This window comes from Montipora foliosa, chromosome 6, assembly GCF_036669935.1.
Source record: "Montipora foliosa isolate CH-2021 chromosome 6, ASM3666993v2, whole genome shotgun sequence".
Lineage (NCBI taxonomy): Eukaryota > Metazoa > Cnidaria > Anthozoa > Scleractinia > Acroporidae > Montipora > Montipora foliosa.
The window spans coordinates 9602626-9622625 of NC_090874.1; the positions used below are offsets into that span (position 1 = coordinate 9602626).

Genomic DNA, 20000 nt, shown 5'->3' on the forward strand with positions numbered 1-20000 from the left:
GACACCGTCTACACGTAAGGCAAGGAAGATAAACGACACAGATAACGACACGAACTCGAAACTTTTCGCCACGGAGACAGCCATTACTTTGGTTGCTGCTCATAAAAGATCTCAAAGTCGCGCGCGCGCAGACAGAATGCAACTCTGCTCAGCATGCATGGCTGACTTAATTGAGTTTTCTTTGGAATATGTTTTTTCTTGGGGTCGGGCGGGGGGGGGGGGGTCACCCACTTAAATTTCCCTTTTTTGGAGGGGTGGGGGATGAGAAAAAAGTTTATGACTGTGAGGGCGGGGGAAAGCATGTAAATTCTTAATGACAGTTTATTTATTTATTCATTTATTTATATACATTATTTATACAGAAATTCCAGTTCAGGATAGCTGGTTTAAATGGAGATCTGTACAAAATGATATGAATAAGTAATAAATTATAGAAATGAAAGCAAAAAAAAAATTATTCGACGAGTTCATGAAGGTGAAAAATTAACTAAGATGATTTAGATGTTTTTTGCCTCTCAGTTTAAAACTAGTGAGAGACTGATCATGCTGCTGGAGCCAGGCCATTGATACACTTATAGATCTGTATGCACTTGTGGTATATATTCTCTGCGGCATTGTAGGGATGGCCACTTTAATTTTTGCTGTATATCAGTATCGGTAACCTTGCGCCCCGCAATTATTCTCGCAGCTCGCTTGAGAAGACGGTCAAGGTAGTTCTTGTTTCCCTGACTGCAACCATCCCACACAACGCAACAGTAATCGAATAACGGTAGAACCATAGCATAGCATAGCATTAAACAGAGTGATGCAAGCTTCTTTTGGGATGACTTTTCGGGCTCTACGTAGCATTCCAAGGCGGGACAAGATTTTTTTTCCGATATGTTCAATGTGATCGTTCCATGTTAGGCATGGATCCAGAATAACGCCCAGATATTTAAATTTGTATACCCTTTCAAGATCTTTGTCATTAACACTAATTGTGAATGACTGGGCTGAGCTAAGTTTTTGGTGGATTCCCATAAGCATAACTTTGGTCTTCGAGTGATTTAACATGAGATAGTTTTGGTTCAACCATCCGACAACGTGGTCGAGGTCTTGGGACAGAGCAGCCTCAATGGCTTGCACAGAACTGCTTTCAAAAAACAACAGGGTGTCGTCAGCGTAAAGATGGACTTTACAGTGCTTGTTACTGACGGTAGATCGTTAATGAACATTACGAACAATAGAGGTCCCAAGACAGACCCCAGGGTCACACCATATAATATGGGTTTAGCGTCAGATTGAATGCCATTAATGTTAACACTTTGGGTTCTATTTGTAAGATACGCTTTGAACTAATTCACTGAAGACTTACGTAGGCCAAAATCTGCCAATTTCGTAAGTAGTAATTCGTGGTCGAGGGTATCAAAAGCCTTAGATAGGTCCAGAAATGCCAGGCCTGTAAGTTTTCCTTTGTCGATGTTGTGCAGAATAGTGTTTGTAATATCGATTAGGCTGGTAGCAGTAGAATGTAGTGGACGGAAACCGGATTGATAAGAAGATAGGAGCTTGTGCTTTAGTAAGAAATTATACACCATTTCGTGAACTGCCTTTTCTAGAATCTTCGCAAAGACTGGCAGAACTGAGGTTGGGCGATAATTGGAGGTATCAGATTTTGAACCAGACTTGAACGCTGGAGTTACGATGGCATGTTTCCAGCTTGCGGGAATAGACCCCTCATTTATCGATCTATTCATAAGTATTGCCAGGGGTGTGGCAAGTGCGTCGGCACCGTCCTTGAGAAGTCGTGCAGGGATATTTTGTTATCCAGTAGATTTGTTGCTTTTCAATTTCTTAAGTTCTTTAGCTGCAAAGGATTTACTAACTTGAGAAAGCTTGTAGTTGTTTGAGGATCGATTTGCAGGTGGTCTAGGGACCGATAATACAGAAGGCATACGCTGTCTCAGTTTTGCAATTGCAGTAGAAAAGTACCTAGCAAAGCTCTGCGAGATCTTCTTAGGATCCTAAATAACACCGCTGTCAGTCTCAAGTGACTCAATAGTTGACATCTTAGATTTGATAGCAATGACGGATTACAACGTTTTCCACAATTTGGACGAGTCTTTCTTATTTTCTTCAATCAAGTTGGAGTAGTAATCTTGTTTAGCTTTTCTAATAAGGCGAGTTGTTTTATTTCGCAGCTCTTTGTATTTAACCCATTCTTCAGTTGTCTTTTTCTTCTGCGCCCGTTTATGGTGGAAATCGCGTTTTCGCATCAGCTCCCTTATTTCACAAAGTTTTCAATTGAGTAGCGTTTAAAGTTTCGGTAGTTTTTTCACTCGTCTTGTCAAAAATATTAGCGAATGATCGCTAATCGAGCACTGTAGCACACCTGACTTGATGATTTTTTCAGCGTCATTTGAAAATGCCAGGTCAATTGTCGTAGAACAGTGTTTGGAAATGTGCGTCGGTTCCTTAATGAGTTGATCGAATTGGTACACATTTAGTAGTTGCATGAGTTCTTTAGAGATTCTTGGCAGTCTTTTAGGAAGCATATCACAATTAAAGTCACCGAGTATGTGTCTCAACTCCTCCACTGGCTGATTCTTCCAGAACGTTGTCCAAGTTTGCTTTAAACGCATCAAAATCAGCGTTAGGTGGTTTATAAAGGGAGCATATGAGGGTTTTTTTGCGGCTCGGGAGAGTTAGCTCCAGCCAAACAGTTTCAATGTCTGGAATAAAAAAGATCGGATCGTTGCCTAGCCATGAATTTCGTGCTGTAATATATGGCAGTGCCGCCACCTCTTTGCGAGTCGTCACGATCTCTTCTTATGATGTTTTGACCATCAATGTGGAGCTCATTATCAGACCAGGTGGAATTTAGCCAGGTTTCGCTGAGACACGTCACGTCAAACGGATTGTCCGTCATGAGGATTTTGAATTCATCGAGGTTTTGGGCAAACTTCGGATGTTCAGATGAGCAATTTTGAGGCCAGGAGAGTTCAGTACTGAGTATGCCCATCACTCTGATCGATAGAACTCAACATTTTGCCTTTAACAGAAACTTGCCGGAGTTCAACGAAACTACGAACAGAAGCCACATCTTCAAATTCAAAGCTGTTCCCAACAACCGAATCACACGGGGAAAAGCAACCGTCACACTTGCGATTTTCGTCGAGTCCCAGTCAATTGATACCTGCTGCAGATTTCGAACCAGAACGAGAAACCTGTGAACATTCAGACCTCCAATGGCCAAATTTTCCGCAAGCGAAGCAATTTCCAGATCATGTTGGAGCCCCAGACGAACGAGGAAAGGAATGCCGATCACTCTGGTCGCGCGTAGCACTAAACGCAGAAGAACCTCCATAATCCGGGGAGCAAAATTGTTGTTTTCAGCGAGCGAACTGCTGATAAATTCCCGCACTTTAGTGGGAACCGCTATGATTAAATAAACACGAAGGAAGAAGACTCAAGAAAAAACGAGCGAAGAGGACGACTAACTAGCCTAGAATGATTCAAATCTCCCGCCAAAGCCCTAAATACCTCTTGAACAACCCCCACAACCACCCGCGAACGTCAGAATCGTGCCGTTAGAATATTAATTTCTGACTAATTCATTCACGCCATTCAAACGTCAGAAATTACATTTTTCTCCAAGAGATTTCCAAAACCACTTCATGCGACATTTTGGCAGTTGTTCTGTGAATGGTTATGTTCTTTTTACAAGCGGTCTCTCCAAGATGATGGCACCAGTGGTTTGGTGACGAGTTCTTTTCTTTGATTTTCATTTTCGGGGTAGTTGAACGAAATGAGAACTCATTTCGTTCAACTACCCCGGAAATGATTCCTGCAGGAATCATTCGCGCATAGGTTTATCTGTTGTTGTTCTATTTGCCCATGCCACCATCCTTTCTTCATAGTGCGAACGTTGTGTTTCCGGCGTTGTGGAAGCTCAAGGTACGTGGCCCCCCTCACAGTCCGTTGGTAGTAACGTAAGGAAGAAGGGAAGGAAAGGAAAGGAAAGGGAGAGAGGGTAAGTGGAAGAAGAACTGATGGCAAGGGAAAGGTGGAGGAGGGTGTTTTCTTTTATTATTTTTTTTTTATCCCCCTAAAAATCCAGTCCCCATTTTTAAAATTACATTTCCAAAGAAAAGGGAAAACCCTGTTTTAGATACTTCATAATAACGTGGGTTGAAATAAAAATTAAGCTGAATTTCAATTCAACTTCAGTTGCAACATCTGCATATAAGAAGAAAGAGATGAAACAGTGAATTAGATGGGTTATCAACAAAGCCTAAATGGGATGAAAAGGAGAAAACCACATTAGAGAAGCAGTGCTTGTCGTTAATCCAGCGACTGATGATATCTTTCCAGAAGGCTTGTACAAGAGGGCACTCCCAAAAGAGATGACGTAGAGTTTCTGGACAGTGATTACGGAAAGTACATAAACTATCAAATGCAATACAAATTTTGAAAAGAAAGTTCTCCGTAGCTATTCTATGCAAAAGTTTAAACTGAAGTACTGGCAACTTTGATTCACGAGTGCAAAGAAATGGCAAATTGTATATATTTTGCCAATCTATATCAACAAAATTTTGCGATGAGAGATCTGACAGCCATTTACTTTGACTTTAAGTGTTTAAGTGGTATAGAGGGCACCTGTTTAATAAGGATGTTGCAAGCTGTCTTGCAGAAATCCATGGATGTTAATATATTTTCTATTTGTGCGCCTGTGTTCCCTGTTTAACATTCGGTAATAGTTTTAATTTTGAACCGTACTCACAACTCTTTGATAATGGAGAAAATTACTTTTCTCATCTAGCAGGTGACTTGCTAGACATATTCCGGCCTTATACAAGCTTTTATAGAAAAAAACGCTTATTATCAAATCGTATCAGAGAATTATACCATATTGGCAAATTGAAAGTATATCTGAGGGCTGTTTTTGAAAGCTGAGGCGTGCCCAAATTTCAAACAGTTCTTTGGCAAAGAGGTCCCTATGTCCAACGAGGCAGCATCACTCTCATTCAAATTTCCCTTGATTAGTACATTAACGTTATATCTCTTCAGAAAGAAGTCTTTGAAGAGTTTCCATTTCCCTTTGCTGTTAAAATCAAGATATTTCTGGATCCATTTCGCATTTAGAGCACAGTAGGAAGCTTGAACATCTAACATGTTTAGACCGCCACTTGAATAATTATTGATCATTTCTGATCTCCTTATTTTGTCCGGTTTGCAATCCCATAAAAATTGAGAAAAAGCTTATTTATTTATTTATTTATTTATTTATTTATTTCAAATGCTCACTGCGTAAAAGAAGCGGAGAAATGAGATAAACCAGCTGTGAAGCCGATAAACTCTTACTAACTGTTATCTTTCCAAGAAGTGTTATTCGCCTCAAATTCCAGTTATTGTTAATATTAGAGATGGCTTTTCTTTTTTCCTCATAATTTAACAATATAGCTTCCTCCTGGAAAATACAAAACCAAACCCCCAAAGCATAGACCTTTTGCGTGGGCTGCACAGTACTCTGACCAATAGTTGTTCTTTCTTTTCAAAACGCAAGGATCCAACCCAGAGTATTTCTGTTTTCTCGTAATTGATTCTGGAACCCTGAAATAGCAGCAAAAGCATCTAGCAGCTTACATGCATGTAACAGAGAATTTTCTGACCCGTCTAAAATTAACGTAGTATCATCAGTCATAGAGTCGGAGCCTTAATTTGCTCATGACTTCTAATAGCACTACCTAATATTTCTACACATAAAATGAAGAGATAGGGCGAAAGAGGACATCCTTGTACGGCAGAAATACTTCCTAAGATGCGTGTTGCACGTGCAGCACGATTATTTTTCCTCTTTTAACCAATGATATTGTTTTGTGGGGTTGTCGTTGCCACCGTCGTTTCTTCTGTAAACTCCCTCGTAAAAAGGATCCGAGAACGAAAGAGAAAAACAGTCGTGACTTTCGAGAATGTAACCAGAATTTATTATTATTAATCAGTCTGGGCAATTAAGAGAAAATAAGGGGGAAGAGAGGGCATTCCCCATATATAAGGTAATATGTCTCAAGTTATTTTTCGATCGACTCCCACGCTGTACAGATCCCAAGGGGATTAGGCAACAGCCAGTGATATGACCGGAATGTGTTCCGCGTGGATAGTCCACGCTCAGAGAACACATTCCCTCCATATGATTGGCTGTTGCCTAATCCCCTTGGGATCTGTACAGCGTGGGAGTCGATCGAAAAATAACTTGGGACACATTACTTATGGAAAAGGGCATATACGGGGGATGCCCTCTCTTCCCCCTTTATCTTCTCTTGGCCTTGGAAGGAAACAAAAACAGTTCTACTGGTTGACGAAATGTTGAGCTTATGGTTGTCAAGATGAAGCTTCAACGTTTAACACTAAGCAAAATGAAGTGTCAGCTTTGCCGATTTAAAAGGACAACTCAAAGTGGGCAACTAAATACAATAGGGCACTGGCAACAGCGCATGTCCCGCCGAAAATGTTTGTCGACGCTGATGACCCGTCACCGTGATCGTGATCGTGATCGTGATCGTGATCGTGATCGTGATCGTGATCGTGACCTTCACCTTCACCATCACCGTTACTGTGACCGTGCCCGTCAGCGGCTAATGCCATCTTAATCAGGTTGTGTTTAACTGATATTCTGCCTTTTTCCGAGTGTTTCGAAAACATCTCGCCATCTCCATCGACATCGGCACTGTGCATAGCGTACATAACCCAAACTTCAGTATCGGCCTGAAAATTAAATGAAAAATTATGTCAGAGAGCACGGAAAGAGATGTTCGATGTACACGCCGCTCTATGAAATAAAGAGATTTGACGTTTTCTTTTTTTATATTGCAGTTGACTCGGGGATACTCGGAAACTTTGCAGGAGTCGAGCCTACGATCTTCCGCGAAATGGAGAATCGCGTAAATGCTCCATTTCGACAATTTTATAGAGCTAGCAGTGTGGCGGGACAATTGTCACATGAATTTGGTTTTATCAACGGAGTTGATAATGTAAATTGGCCACCTTACAGAGATTCTAAAAGCTGACGTTTCGAGCGTTAGCCCTTCGTCAAATCGAATCGAGGGATTATGGGTTACGTGTAGTTTTTATAGTAGAGTAGGAGCTACGCTATTGGTGGTAACATGGCAACGTGAAAAATAGGAATATATTAGTTAAATGAAAAGCGTTCGTTAATACCGTGAGGATTAAGGGTGCCGATTTGAAAGATGAATTTTTGTTCCAGATTCTTGCGGCTTTCCGTCGTACCTAGATGTAGGGAAAGGCCGCAGATAGCCATGTGTTTTTTGGAGTGGTTAGGCAGATTAAAATGGCGAGCGACTGGCTTAGATGCATCCTTGTCATTCTTCTCAACATCGCGAAGGTGTTCGCGGAATCGGTCACCTAGTCGTCTACCTGTCTCACCAATGTATAATTTATTGCATAACGTACAGGTTATGCAATAATTGGCATTTGCGGAGGTACATGTGAAACGATCGTTGATCTTAACAGATCGCTTAGGTCCCGATATCTTTTCAAAAGCATCATTCTTAGTCATTTTAAATTACTCCAAAATGATCCCGAGACTGGTAGAATCTTTTCGCAACCTCCACTTATTTCATTCAAACGCGACAAAAACGTAGGCAACTTTTTAGTTAGAAGCGCGCTCAAAACTAACGAGCAACCCGGCACTTTCAAATGCGCGCGCTCACGATGCAAAACTTGTCTTTTCATTGTTAACATTAGCAAGATATCGGGACCTAAGCGATCTGTTAAGATCACCGATCGTTTCACATGTACCTCATAACCTGTACGTTATGCAATAAATTATACATTGGTGAGACAGGTAGACGACTAGGTGACCGATTCCTCGAACACCTTCGCGATGTTGAGAAGAATGACAAGGATGCATCTAAGCCAGTCGCTCGCCATTTTAATCTGCCTAACCACTCCAAAAAACACATGGCTATCTGCGGCCTTTTCCTACATCTAGGTACGATGGAAAGCCGCAAGAATCTGGAACAAAAATTCATCTTTCAAATCGGCACCCTTAATCCTCACGGTATTAACGAACGCTTTTCCTTAAAATAATATATTCCTATTTTTCACGTTGCCATGTTACCACTAATAGCGTAGCTCCTACTCTACTATAAAAACTACAAGTAACCCATAATCCCTCGATTCGCTTTGACGAACAGCTAACGCTCGAAACGTCAGCTTTTAGAATCTCTGTACGGTGGCCACTATAAAACCAAATTTTTGTATACTACTTCCCCACCGACGCAGCACCACAGTTTCTTTAGAAACCACCCCTTCATTCAATTGTCACATGAACCTAGTTTAATGGCCTGGCTCCCGCGAGGCTCCTATCGCTTATTGGTAGAGCTCGAACATCCGAACTAGGAATCGGAAGGAAGGTCGTAGGAACGTCTCTTGCAACGAGGAGCATTCGGCTTTTTTCGAGTATCCCCAAGTCAACACCGAAAAAACAAATATCTTGATGTTAGTGAGGTTTACAATTGATTTAAGCAGAACGTAGAAGTACTTTCGCGAAAATGACCGTATTCCTGTAAGAGAACGTTCTCGTATAGGTAAAGAAGGAAATGTGCCAACGCATTTAACGTCACACGAATAAAACCTCTGAACATAAGAGCGTCTCACCGGCCCGGGTTGCTCAAAGCAAGTATAGCGCTAACCAGTGATAACCACCATGGAAACCTATAGGTTTTAATACCTTTTAACCAACGGTTAGCAGTAACCAGGCTTCGAACAACCGATGGTTAAATATATAAATTTGACATCTGATTTAGATTTCATAAAACAAATTATTATATAGATATTGGCGAAATACCAGGATTTCTCCTTTTACTAAAAAATCATAACGTCACCGCGCGCAGTGAACATATCATTTTTATCTTTCACATGTGAAGATATAGGTGTCGTCATGGTAACGAACACGATTAGCCAATAAAACGCGAGCTTCGTCTTCATTGCAAGATACTTTTGTGCTTCAGTATAATTCTTCTCTATTACATTAACATTTTTATTGCAAAATTTTACGTTATCATGATTTATTTTCATAACTTTCATATCTTGTTTCATGTTACACAACATGCGTGTTTTAGCGGTTGGTGACCACTTTTTCATCATTTCGAAAATGAATAAAACAAGTTGTTTAAAATCTGGACATTTCATCAATATCTATATAATAAACACATGGCCGCTTGAGGATACGAATTTTATCTTCTCTTACTGAAAGTATCTCTCACGAGTATCCCCAAGCGGCCATGTAATATCCTCTATTTAAACACAAAATATATTACGTTTGTTTTATTATATTATTGTTAATGTTCTAGTTAAATAAGTCAGTTTAAGTACAAACGATCTATATCCGATCTAAACAAGAGGGAACGCACTCACGAGTATCGAGTATCGTTCGAGTATCGCTCACGTTCCACAGATTTATCTCAAGTTCAAGTTGATCAAATTAGTACCAGTGTTAGTTTATCTAATTATCTGATTAAAACATTGGATTAGAACATGGGCTTAATCGCGCGGCGGCCATATTGGCCATAGATTTCGTACCCTGAGCCTCGAGTTGAAATGTTTGGGAACGAGGTTCGTTGGGGCAAAACAAAGTGATACGGTTGTGGTGTCTATTTATTTAAACTTTTTTATCGATTTTTCACTCGTGGTCATTCGTGTGTAGTTTTAGAAACGATCCTCGCGCTTGTTGGATATGAGATGATTAGAGCCAACTCGGCGCCTAATCTTATATTTGAAACTGGCGCTTGAACCGCAAAAGTAAAAAGTAAAGAGAGGTTGACCAAGTCATCCCCAACAAAGCAACCTCGTGCCGAGGAAAAAACTCTGGGGACGAGGTTGCCAACAACAACAACAACAAAAAAAAAAAAACCTCGCGCACACTTTCTAACGCTCCGTTATTTCTCCAAATCTCCGGATATTCCGCGACAAGAGTCCAGTTTTTGTTCCAGATTTAGCAGTAACGCAAAAGGGAAAAATTTGCCATTGGTTTGGCTGATTTATCGTTAAAATAATCCTCCCCAAGCAAAGAAAAAAATGGATCCCATCAGCATTAACAGTGAACGTATCTCTTGATCTAGTCTTACCGTAAACTGAACATCCTTCATCATGTCAGTAGTAGTTGCTGGCCTCGTAAAGTTCACCATCGTATATTCGCCCATTTGGCTGGCAGATTGAATGGTCAGGTTTTGCTGTGAATCTTTGCTTGGTTGTCCCGTAGCTGTACTCCAGTAGTCCTGTCCAAAAGACACGGAAAAACATTCAGCAACAAAAAAAGGGGAGAGAAAATGCAAAGTTAACTGTGTAAGCGTTTGTTATGAACCGAAAACACGACAGCAGGCTGCCCGAAGCGGAAGGCAACACGAAGGCTGCTTTTTCATAGTTTCTATTGTTTTTTTAGTGTTTTTTTTTTTTTTTTTTTTTGGGCGGAAGGGATGGGCGCTAATCCCATCCCGTTGCGTGCACGACTTCTCCCCAGTAATGCCTGTTCTTATTTTTCCAACCTCAATGAGTGATCGGCATAAACTTTGGAGAACGCCTGATGGCATTCAAATGCAATGCAACAGGGAGTTTAAAGTGGTGCTATGATTTATCACTTGTTTGTTTTCTTCAGACTTTGCAAGTGTGTTTGCTTAACACCTGACTGGCTAGATTTTGAGCTTTGATTTTTAACCAAAGGCTGTTTACTTAGAGTGTAACTTTTGGATTTCACGTTCCACCATTACATGTACTGACCAATTGGGCCGTTCGAGGGAAAAGTGACGTCATTTACTGGCTGGCTTAAAATTTCAGCGTGTAAACGCAGCTCATTATTTATGCAAAATACGAGTTTAGAAGCTGGGCCCGGTTGTTCAAAAGCCGATTAACCATAATGCCAGATTAAAAATTAACCAAAGAGTTAATTTCTCTACTCTCAAATGTTGTTCAGAGCTGATATTCGGCAAAACTTTATATTAAAAGACGTGACCCTTGGTGAACAAAAATAAACAAGGAAGCTTTCACCAAAAAGTTGAAAAAATGAAACAAAAGTTTACGCTAATCCTGGATTAAGTTAATCGGCTTTCGAACAACCGGGCCCTGATCATCGCTGTATATTTAGCAATTATTAAATGAGGCTGAGTAGGATATGAAGAATTCTGCAGGTCGAGGAGGGTGTTATCCATCAAGGCCGAAGGCCGAGGTGGATAATATATCCTCCGAGATCTGCAGAATTCTTCATATTCTACGAAAGCCGAATTCAATAATTGCTTTATTATTCATTCAAAATATTTTCTTCGCTCAAACTTCTAAACCTACTCGCAGCCATTTTTCTGCTCAACAAAAATAACACAATCTCGTCCCCAGCTTTTTTCGGTCAACGGTTCAATAATTTGCAGCGGGCTGCACTTTTGACGTCATTTTTACGTCATCGGTTCAATAATCTGCAGCGGGCTGCACTTTTGACGTCATTGATTCAATATGACGAAGTTTCTTTCCGAATTTGGTGAACAGCAGCTGGTTATAGTGAATTATGCGTGTAGTTTTAACCAATCAGAAACGGGGAAATATTAAGACGGAATCCACCAGAAGTTCGAGTAAGAAGTGGACAAAAACCTTGAACCAAGATTATAAACATCGTATTGCAAACTTCTGTACGACTGTTTAATATCTTGTCAAAAAACTCATTTCTAGCAACACCAAACGTCAAAAACAACTACTAATAAACTAGTTTTATAAGCTTATACACAGTACTTATAGAAAGTTGAAGCGTACGAGCTTTCGGCTCCTTCTCGGAGGCTTGTTCACATATAATGAAAAACAAGAGTTGTGAACCGGTAAACTGTTAACGGTCACGTGATTTAGCAACACGTGACCGCAACAGATTGTCCCAGATGTGGGGGAGCAGGTATCTTCCAGTGTCCCTCTTCAAGTCCGGCCTGTGAACCCGGATATAGATGGCCTCTTTGATGCCCCGCCCTATCCAACGATCTTCATGGTCTAACACCTCTACTTCAACCTTATGTCCAGGGTAGTCCCTGTGTATGTGCTGTGAGACTTCAGACGAAGCACTGCTTGGTCTAAGATGCTCTGCGAACCTCGATTTCAAAGTCCGCTCGGTCTCTCCCACATACGAGCTGCCACAGTCCACCCCTTGGCACGAAACCCGATAAATAGGGCCACAAGTGTCTCCTTGTTTCTGTGGGTCTTTCGGAAACGACAACAGTTGTCTGTTACGTTCACGTGTTGCTAAATCACGTGACCGTTAACAGTTTACCGGTTCACAATTCTTGTTTTTCATTTATATGTGAACAAGCCTCCGAGAAGGAGCCGAAAGCTCGTACGCTTCAACTTTCTATAAGTATTGTGTATAAGTTTTTAAAACTAGTTTATTAGTACGTTTTCACCAGTACAGTGTAACATTCATAAAAGCGTCAAAAACAACTGTTGAACTTCATAAGAAAGACTTATGAAATTTTACCTGTGTTTGCACAATTTCTCTGAACGTTGAAATTTAATTTTTCTCGTTCCCATGGGAAATTGTTTTCGGTGTCTTTTCAGGAAAATATTTATATCTTTAGCTTTCAGGAAATGTAAAAAGGACTGTAAAATACTTAAAATTATTCTGGTACCAGATTTTTGTCCACGAAAAACTGAAATTGCTCGATTTTCTATCGGATTTCGTCTTAACAATTCATCTTCGTATTCTCAAACTAGTGAGTCTTTGACGTCATTTTCTCCTTAATCAAGCTCTCACAGTATTTTAAAGTTAGTAATGGCGGGCAATTAAATAGGAAAATTCCAGCGAAAATAAACAGGTGTTTTTTTGAAATCAAGGCTTAAAACTTGGGTCACTTATTGTTTAGTTAACATCGTTTCGAAATTCAAAGAAAAAGAATAATTGATCTTTTTGGTCAGAGTATCACTTTAAAGGAACGACGACGGCCACGGCAACGGCAACGGCGACGCCACAAAACAATTTTCTTGATGAAAAGAGGAAAAATAGTCGTGATGCACGTGCGGCACGCATTTTAGCACGTATATCTGCCTCACTCTACACAACAACGACGTGAAAATACCAAGAGGTTTGAACGACAACGTCAGAGTACAAATACAAACCGTTCATAATGCAGAACGCATAATTATTTATTCTGAATACACAATGAAGTAGGGACCAGTGCGGAAATCATTCCGAAAATCATATTGCCTAGGTTAGAAATCGATTTTTCAGGTACAAATCAGAAACAGGGGCGACAATTTGTCGGACACAAATCAGAAACAGAGGTGACAGACTCGGCCCACAAATTGCTAGACCGCAACCTCGAAAAGCTAAAGCACAATCTCAGTATCAACATTTTCAAACAATCTTTGATCATATTTACCACAGTTATTCACAGAAGAACCGCGTGGATTAAAAAGATGACGACAAAAGATGTGTTGCTTTCAAGTTAATGTTCCTGTTCCTGTTTTATTATCATATTTTCAACGCATTTTCCATAATTATGTAAATTGCTTTTCAATTGATAGCATATCAAATAAACGTTGATAGAATTTGAAAATATATGGACGTTTGTTGTAGCCCATCCTTTCCTTGCATCTTTCACTTTCATTTACCTACCTAGACTACCTACTGAATTACACGTAGGATAATATGTCACGGACTAGCCTCCCGCGAAGACACTCTTAGGGATTCGTCACGCGTTCCTCTCCCACGAACGTATGCGGAAAAGAGCCATCTGGAAATCACGTGCGGGTTACTTAGGAACCAATCAGCGCTGTGCAGATCTCTCATGGGAGCGTCAATGCGTAAACTTCTTCTTTGGATGAATCATGAAAGGGACGAAGCCTTTTCATAATATTCCTCAGAAACATTAATTTTGTTTCCTCGATGGGTTATGCATTTGCACTCTCACGAGTCAAAATGCGAGTGCTTAGCAAGAGTATGGTCTCGTTTCATCTACTAGTAAAATTGAAAGCGCCGTGGGAATATATAAATACGAATGCAAATATTAAAGTATTGCGAGTGTATTTGAACTGTTGAACTGTGTAGTTGATTTGAACTGCACGCAACGAACGCAACTAGGACAGTAGCGAAAAGAAAGCTTGAAAATATCCACCGTACTCATTCTGTGAAGAGCCGCAAACATCTAAGCCAAAGCATGAAATTTATATGCTCCAGTTTCTCTTTGATAAGAATTGCGATCACACGAAGCCCATTTTCTTGCAGTGACCGTACGCAAAATTTCTCAGGGTCTAAAGTGCACTTCCAGAATCTGGGCCTGAAGTCCGTTGTGATTGGTCAGCGTAAATTTCGGCTCGTTTCAGCACAGGCAGAACACTCTATGTGTTGTTTGTATGAAACGAAGAGAATATATGAGGGTTATGAATAAAGCTCTGAAAATTACACATCTAAATCACATCTCGGTCTGAATATCCCAACAAAGTTAAATGAAACCTTAATCGACTCATGTATGGTGTTTTTCGCCTTCTTGGGCCGTCTAAAGCGTCTTATAGCGAAATTACGCGTGACGAATCCCCCTAAGAATGTCTGCGTGGGATGCTAATGATATCCTTAAACTTTTATATGTACAAAAACTAGACAAAACAAGACGAAATGAAAAGAGAAAAGAATGCAGATTGCATAATGTGGATGATGAGAGCAGTGTTACAAAGGACAAAACAAAAAAAAGGGAAAAACAAACGAGGCCTCATCAGAAATAAAAGAGATATGCGAAACAAATGGATCATTTGCGCGAACAAAAAATTGAGAATTTGTGGTTACACAACATTCTTGCGTTAGAGGGCCGACTCACTCATTCTAATATTTAGTATTTTGTAACATGTGGAAGGCGTGTACGGAAATTACTAGTTAATTGTTAAACTATAAAAATAATCCGTGTTCTCATTCTGTATCGCGTCAGTTTGTCGCGTCCTGGGTTGTTTCTCGGATGCATGCGGTAGTCTGAAGTGTCAGCCGTCTCCTCGCCCAAACCCGCCAAAGGGGCGAGTAGGCGAGGAGACGGCTGACACTTCAGACTAATGCATGTGGAAGTGATTGTCATTATTGCGTGATCTCTTTGGTGACTCTGAACAAAACAAAACAAAAGATCTCTGTTTTGCTTTTTTTCCTCGTCAACCAACATTTTTATATTTCACCGTACATTTGACACATACATTCAATTGATTAATTTCGAATTTATTAATCGGTGAATGGCAAGGAGATGGCAAGTTGCATCGATTACCAGTTGTATCGATTAGCAAAGGGTCGATTCTTCATCGTAGGTCCACTTTTATTTTCGATTCGCTCGCTTGCCGATATCTCACACACGAGACAATTGATGACAATGTTTGAACGGGAAATATCCCCCGCAAAATTCGAATCAAACGAACGAAGTTAGGAAAGACTTGGTGCGATAAAAAGTGACTATAAAATTTAATTAGCGAGTGGCTTAGCAACTCATTGAGTTGAAAGCCCAGTGAACTCTTGCTGCAATGAAGCAGTTTATCGAACGTGCAGTATCAGAGTCAGGGTATCATGATCAGGGTTTTAGGTAATTTGCGCAAAACGTATACCAGGTGATTTATCGCATTTTCAGCGAACACCAAACGGAAACTGTCATTAACTGTGAAAGTGACAGTAGATCTCTAAACCCCGATGATCTTGGCTTATAATTACAATCAAGCTTTCCAAACGAACAATTTTCGGTCGATTTCCCTCTATTTAGGGGTGCTTAAACTCGATGTATCAGAATAAACTGGGGAACAAATCTATCGCGGAAGCCCTTGAATCACTCTTACGCCTCTTTAAGGAACTAAGACACTAGAAAATAAGAGCGCAAGAGATTTGGCAGTTACATGGTGACACAAACAAAAGATAACGAAAACAAAACTAACAATACCAGCTAAACACTGAACTTACAAAAAGATATGAGGTGTTGCTGTTACTGTATCCACCAACGGCAATATCGTAATCTTTCATGCCTGCACCATCACCCGTGGTGCTGAAACCCACTCCGCACCAACCGGTGTTTTTGCACTTCATTGCGAAGTACAGCATTTCAGTGTCGTTATTGTAGGCCCATTGCAACTCGAAAGAAGTCCCATCGGAAGACTTGAGACTAGCGTAGTGCATCATCCCGTCGTGCATATCCGCGCTGACAGCACAGCAGAACACAACCAGTGCCAAGACAAAGGTGATTTGATGAGTGACTTTCATGACTGACGCTCTTCTACTTGTTGGAAAAATGGTACAAGCTTTGTCAATATCAGAGCTCTTCCCTGAGTATTCCAAAGAAACTGTGTTGCTCAGAGAGCGTCGACTGACTGTTTATAAACTGATCTTTGGCATCCCTTGCATTTTAAAATAACCGATGAAGATACCATTGACGTCACCTGCCTAGATTAAGTATAGCAGTTTCTTTATTGGCTGCGAAAGCAGTGGAGTCGATGGAAATTTTAATGACAAAAGGAGGGTCTGCAACCTAATGTCTTAATAACCAGCGGGAATATTTGCCTTTAAACATCACAACAACCCGTCAATGTCAATCCAATGTCGTGCATAGCATTAAATAAAGCTCATTAAGACCAACAATTTTCACATCATTTCTACTTGCCTTAAATAACGTGGCATAGTTCTTTTGGAAAAAAATATTTGGCATGATTTGCGTTTAAGGCAGCGTTTACAGGCTTAAGCATTTTGGTGCAACAGTAAGGTGCATTAGATAACCCGAATGGCAAGACATTGAAAACACATTGAAAACTCTCCTTGGTAATACCAATGAAAACCCAAATAGCGCCAATGAATTGGAAAAATATCAATATGATGATGCGCGCTCTTGATGTCGAAAGTGTACAAATGGTACCCTTCGTCAAGGAGGGTAAGAGCAGTGTGAACATCTTCACATTTGAACTTATATTTAAAAAGTTGTGGGTTCACATGTCGTAGATCTAACATAAGACGCTTTTTCTCATCGTCCCGAACTGATACACTCAAAGGGTTGACAACCCATGGTTGATTCGAGACAGTTGAGACACACTGAGTTGTTAAGAGATCTCGTAAAGCTTCCGTAACTAATCTACAGTTATCTATGGTCGTATTATTGTTCGGCAAAACACATGACTCTGGAATTGAAAGCAACAGTAACTTATAACCCTCCTTAATTAACGATACTGAGCACAGCCTCCGTAGGCTTCAGTGTTTCCCAAGCTTAAACATGGCCGTTAAGCTTCCCTCGAACACCACTAACACCAACACTGTTTTCCCAGAAATCGCCTCCTTGCATGAACATGCCGTTCACTTCATTAAGCTCTCCCTCCCAAGCAGTGGGTGCACAGATATTATCAGGCAATTTCAAGGATTCGTTATCATTTAAATCAATGAAAAAACCACTTAACTTCTTTTCTTCCTGTGGCTGAGCTACAGCTAATAAAGGACATTCGTTACGCCAATGGCCAGGTTTGCCGCAACCGAACCAAGTCCCCAGTTTCTTGCTTTGCCCGCCAAAAACTGGTCTTCTTATGGAGCAAGCAGATGAGGGGAAATGATATGAACTTATGCCGGGAGAGTAAGAATAATGCCACGGGGATGAAATAGTTGTACTTCCTAGTGGTCTGGAAAATCTGCTATACGGCTCTTTGCTAGTTTGGTTGCGCGGGTTTTCGCCATTTTCCGTTGAGCCTCCTTCTCGGCTTTCCTCGTTTTATTTGCGTCTTCGTCGTTATCGGCAAGTTCGTTATCCCTGTACTTGCCGACAGTTTTCCAACCATATTCGGAGAGGTCGGCTATCAGAATGAGTTTCTGCCATTTATCTATCAAGTCTATACCTTCATCTAGCTTGGCAATGCATGAGTCGTATTTCCCGCCTATGACGGCACTTTTGGCTTCGCTCACTGCGGCCTTGATCTGTTCATTGTACTTGTACTGTTGTTCATGGCCTTTTTTCTGGAAAATACGTCCTTCTGAGAAGCGGATGCGTTTGAGTCCGTTCAGTTGATTGGATTTTATTATCCATGATCGACGCGATCTTGTCGATCATCGTGGACTGCTGGTGGTGAATTTCAGCTTGAATGGCTGGTGCACCAACATGGCGGCTCCATACAAAACTCTATAAAGTTGCGTGAACTGAAACTCTTCGACAAATCACTCAGAAACGATGTACCGCACAGACCTGAGAATTGGTGAGGTGATTTATAGATGTGTCTCCTACAACATTCTACGTTTTTGGCTTAATTCATGTAAGTTATAGAATTATCGGTTTCAGTAGAGAAATTTCGCCTCTCACATCGCCCAAATATCTATTTTTGGGACTGCAAATGGGGCTTGATAAAAGAATCTATATTGGACCAGAGTTTACTCTGGAAAACAAAATTAATATATCTATAGGTTGTGAGCTGCAAGCGACTCGAACTTTCGCTCCAAAGGAATGCAAAATCATCCAAACAGTTGACTTCCTTTTAGAAATCGTTGCTAAGACAAAGGGATGCAAAAACATGCAAAGCTGTTGTTTAACATTGAAACAAAAGAAACGTTGAACAGTGGTGAACACTTATTTGTTGTTGAATCGAATCGTTTAACAAAAAACCCTGTCAAGTGTAGTAACGCAGCTGAGGTTAAACGAGCTACAAAAAGAATCGTTTGTCAGGTGATAGTGAACTACCATGTGACAAACTTCACCGATGAAGACTGATGGTTTCGGTCGAAACGTCTGTGAATAATTAAGACCAAAATTCCAGAAAAAGGTTCAAAAAATCCTCACTTGAATTGAATCTGGATGAATAACAACATTCTCTTTCAAAAAGAATAAACCTTCACAATCAAACAAATAAACTGTAACAGAAAGAAAGCTTTTCTATTTTTAGCGGTGATTAAACTTTAACAAGAGGCTACGGGTAGCCTACACTCTGTTCGAAGGGTTTTTAGCCGACTTCCTTTAAGTTCACAGTATTTCAGTAGGTTTTTTTTATGCTACAATATCTTGGTAAATGCTAAGTTTCATTTCCGTAGTCCGAAGTCCACAGTCCACATTCCGTGACACAATGATAAGGTTAAGTGCGATCGTGAGTAGTATACCAAATGGGGGTTCTGCGGAGGGCGGATCATGCGAATCGATCCGTACCAGTGAATAGAAACATAGAGTTATAGATCGACATGATGAAATACAAGTATGGGGGTAGGGTTCATTTGGAACTAACCAATCTGTGGTGGTTATTTCATTTTGGTCTATTTTATTACAGAATATTTGCATTGTAGAACAGGGAACCACTCGTCCGACCAGCCTCATACAAGACGTGATCTGAATATTTGATAACTCGAACAGGACCAACGCACTTCATTGCACAAATACAAAGAAATCTTTTTGTTTCCTATGTGAATATTTAATAAGCTGAACAGGACAGACGTAATTGATTGTAGTCTGTGTGCAAGAAAGCACCACACATCCTTTTGTTAAAGAAACTCAATGACGCTATTTGTTGATGAAGTATTTTCTTTATGCTAAACCCATGATCTGAATTTTCGTTAATCGCACAGTTCTGTTACTCACAATTGCTATAAGCACACGCACAAACGTAGTTTCTTTTAATAATGTCATTCTGATAGATTTTTTCATCGTTAACTGTTCGTTTATACTTCTCCATTCTCTTTCGCAATTTCAATTCTTGTTCTGAGAAAATTAAATTATCAAACGTTACATGAAAACATTCATGTTAAACAAAAAAGAAAAAGAAAAGAAAATATGTATATTTATGTATTAAAAAGTTTGGCGTGAATGGAATCCGCTTGCGTAATCAGTTTCGATCTTTTGTTTTTCATCAAGAGCATTTCAAGTATCAAAGAATCGGGTTTGCCACGGCATTTCTTGAGGACTTTAAAGTTCTTAATTAAATTGTCAGGTGTTAAGGCAAGCTCGACCCTCAAAGTTTCCCGTATCTTTCACTCTTCCCTTTATTTAATGACCGATCTTTTCCATCACTTTTGTTGAACA

At 40.3% G+C, this 20000-nt stretch overlaps 1 protein-coding gene across 1 annotated transcript; it reads right to left on the bottom strand.

The window, feature by feature from the left end:
- Window positions 1-6192: 6192 nt before the first annotated feature.
- Window positions 6193-16427, bottom strand: LOC138008667 (DBH-like monooxygenase protein 1). The gene is made up of 3 exons (XM_068855975.1): window positions 15938-16427; window positions 10128-10277; window positions 6193-6744 (listed from the first exon to the last, which is right to left on the bottom strand). The coding sequence occupies exons 1-3, from the start codon at window positions 16232-16234 to the stop codon at window positions 6418-6420; spliced, it is 774 nt and encodes a 257-aa protein (XP_068712076.1). The 5' UTR covers window positions 16235-16427; the 3' UTR covers window positions 6193-6417.
- Window positions 16428-20000: the final 3573 nt, after the last annotated feature.

Excerpts from the sequence above, each read along its gene's own strand:
- LOC138008667 (XM_068855975.1), bottom strand. The coding sequence starts at position 16,234 with ATGAAAGTCACTCATCAAATCACCTTTGTCTTGGCACTGGTTGTGTTC. Across the intron at positions 10,278-15,937 it reads GCAACACCTCATATCTTTTT|GACTACTGGAGTACAGCTAC; the intron begins GTAAGTTCAGTG and ends TCTTTTGGACAG. Across the intron at positions 6,745-10,127 it reads TGAAGGATGTTCAGTTTACG|GCCGATACTGAAGTTTGGGT; the intron begins GTAAGACTAGAT and ends TTTAATTTTCAG.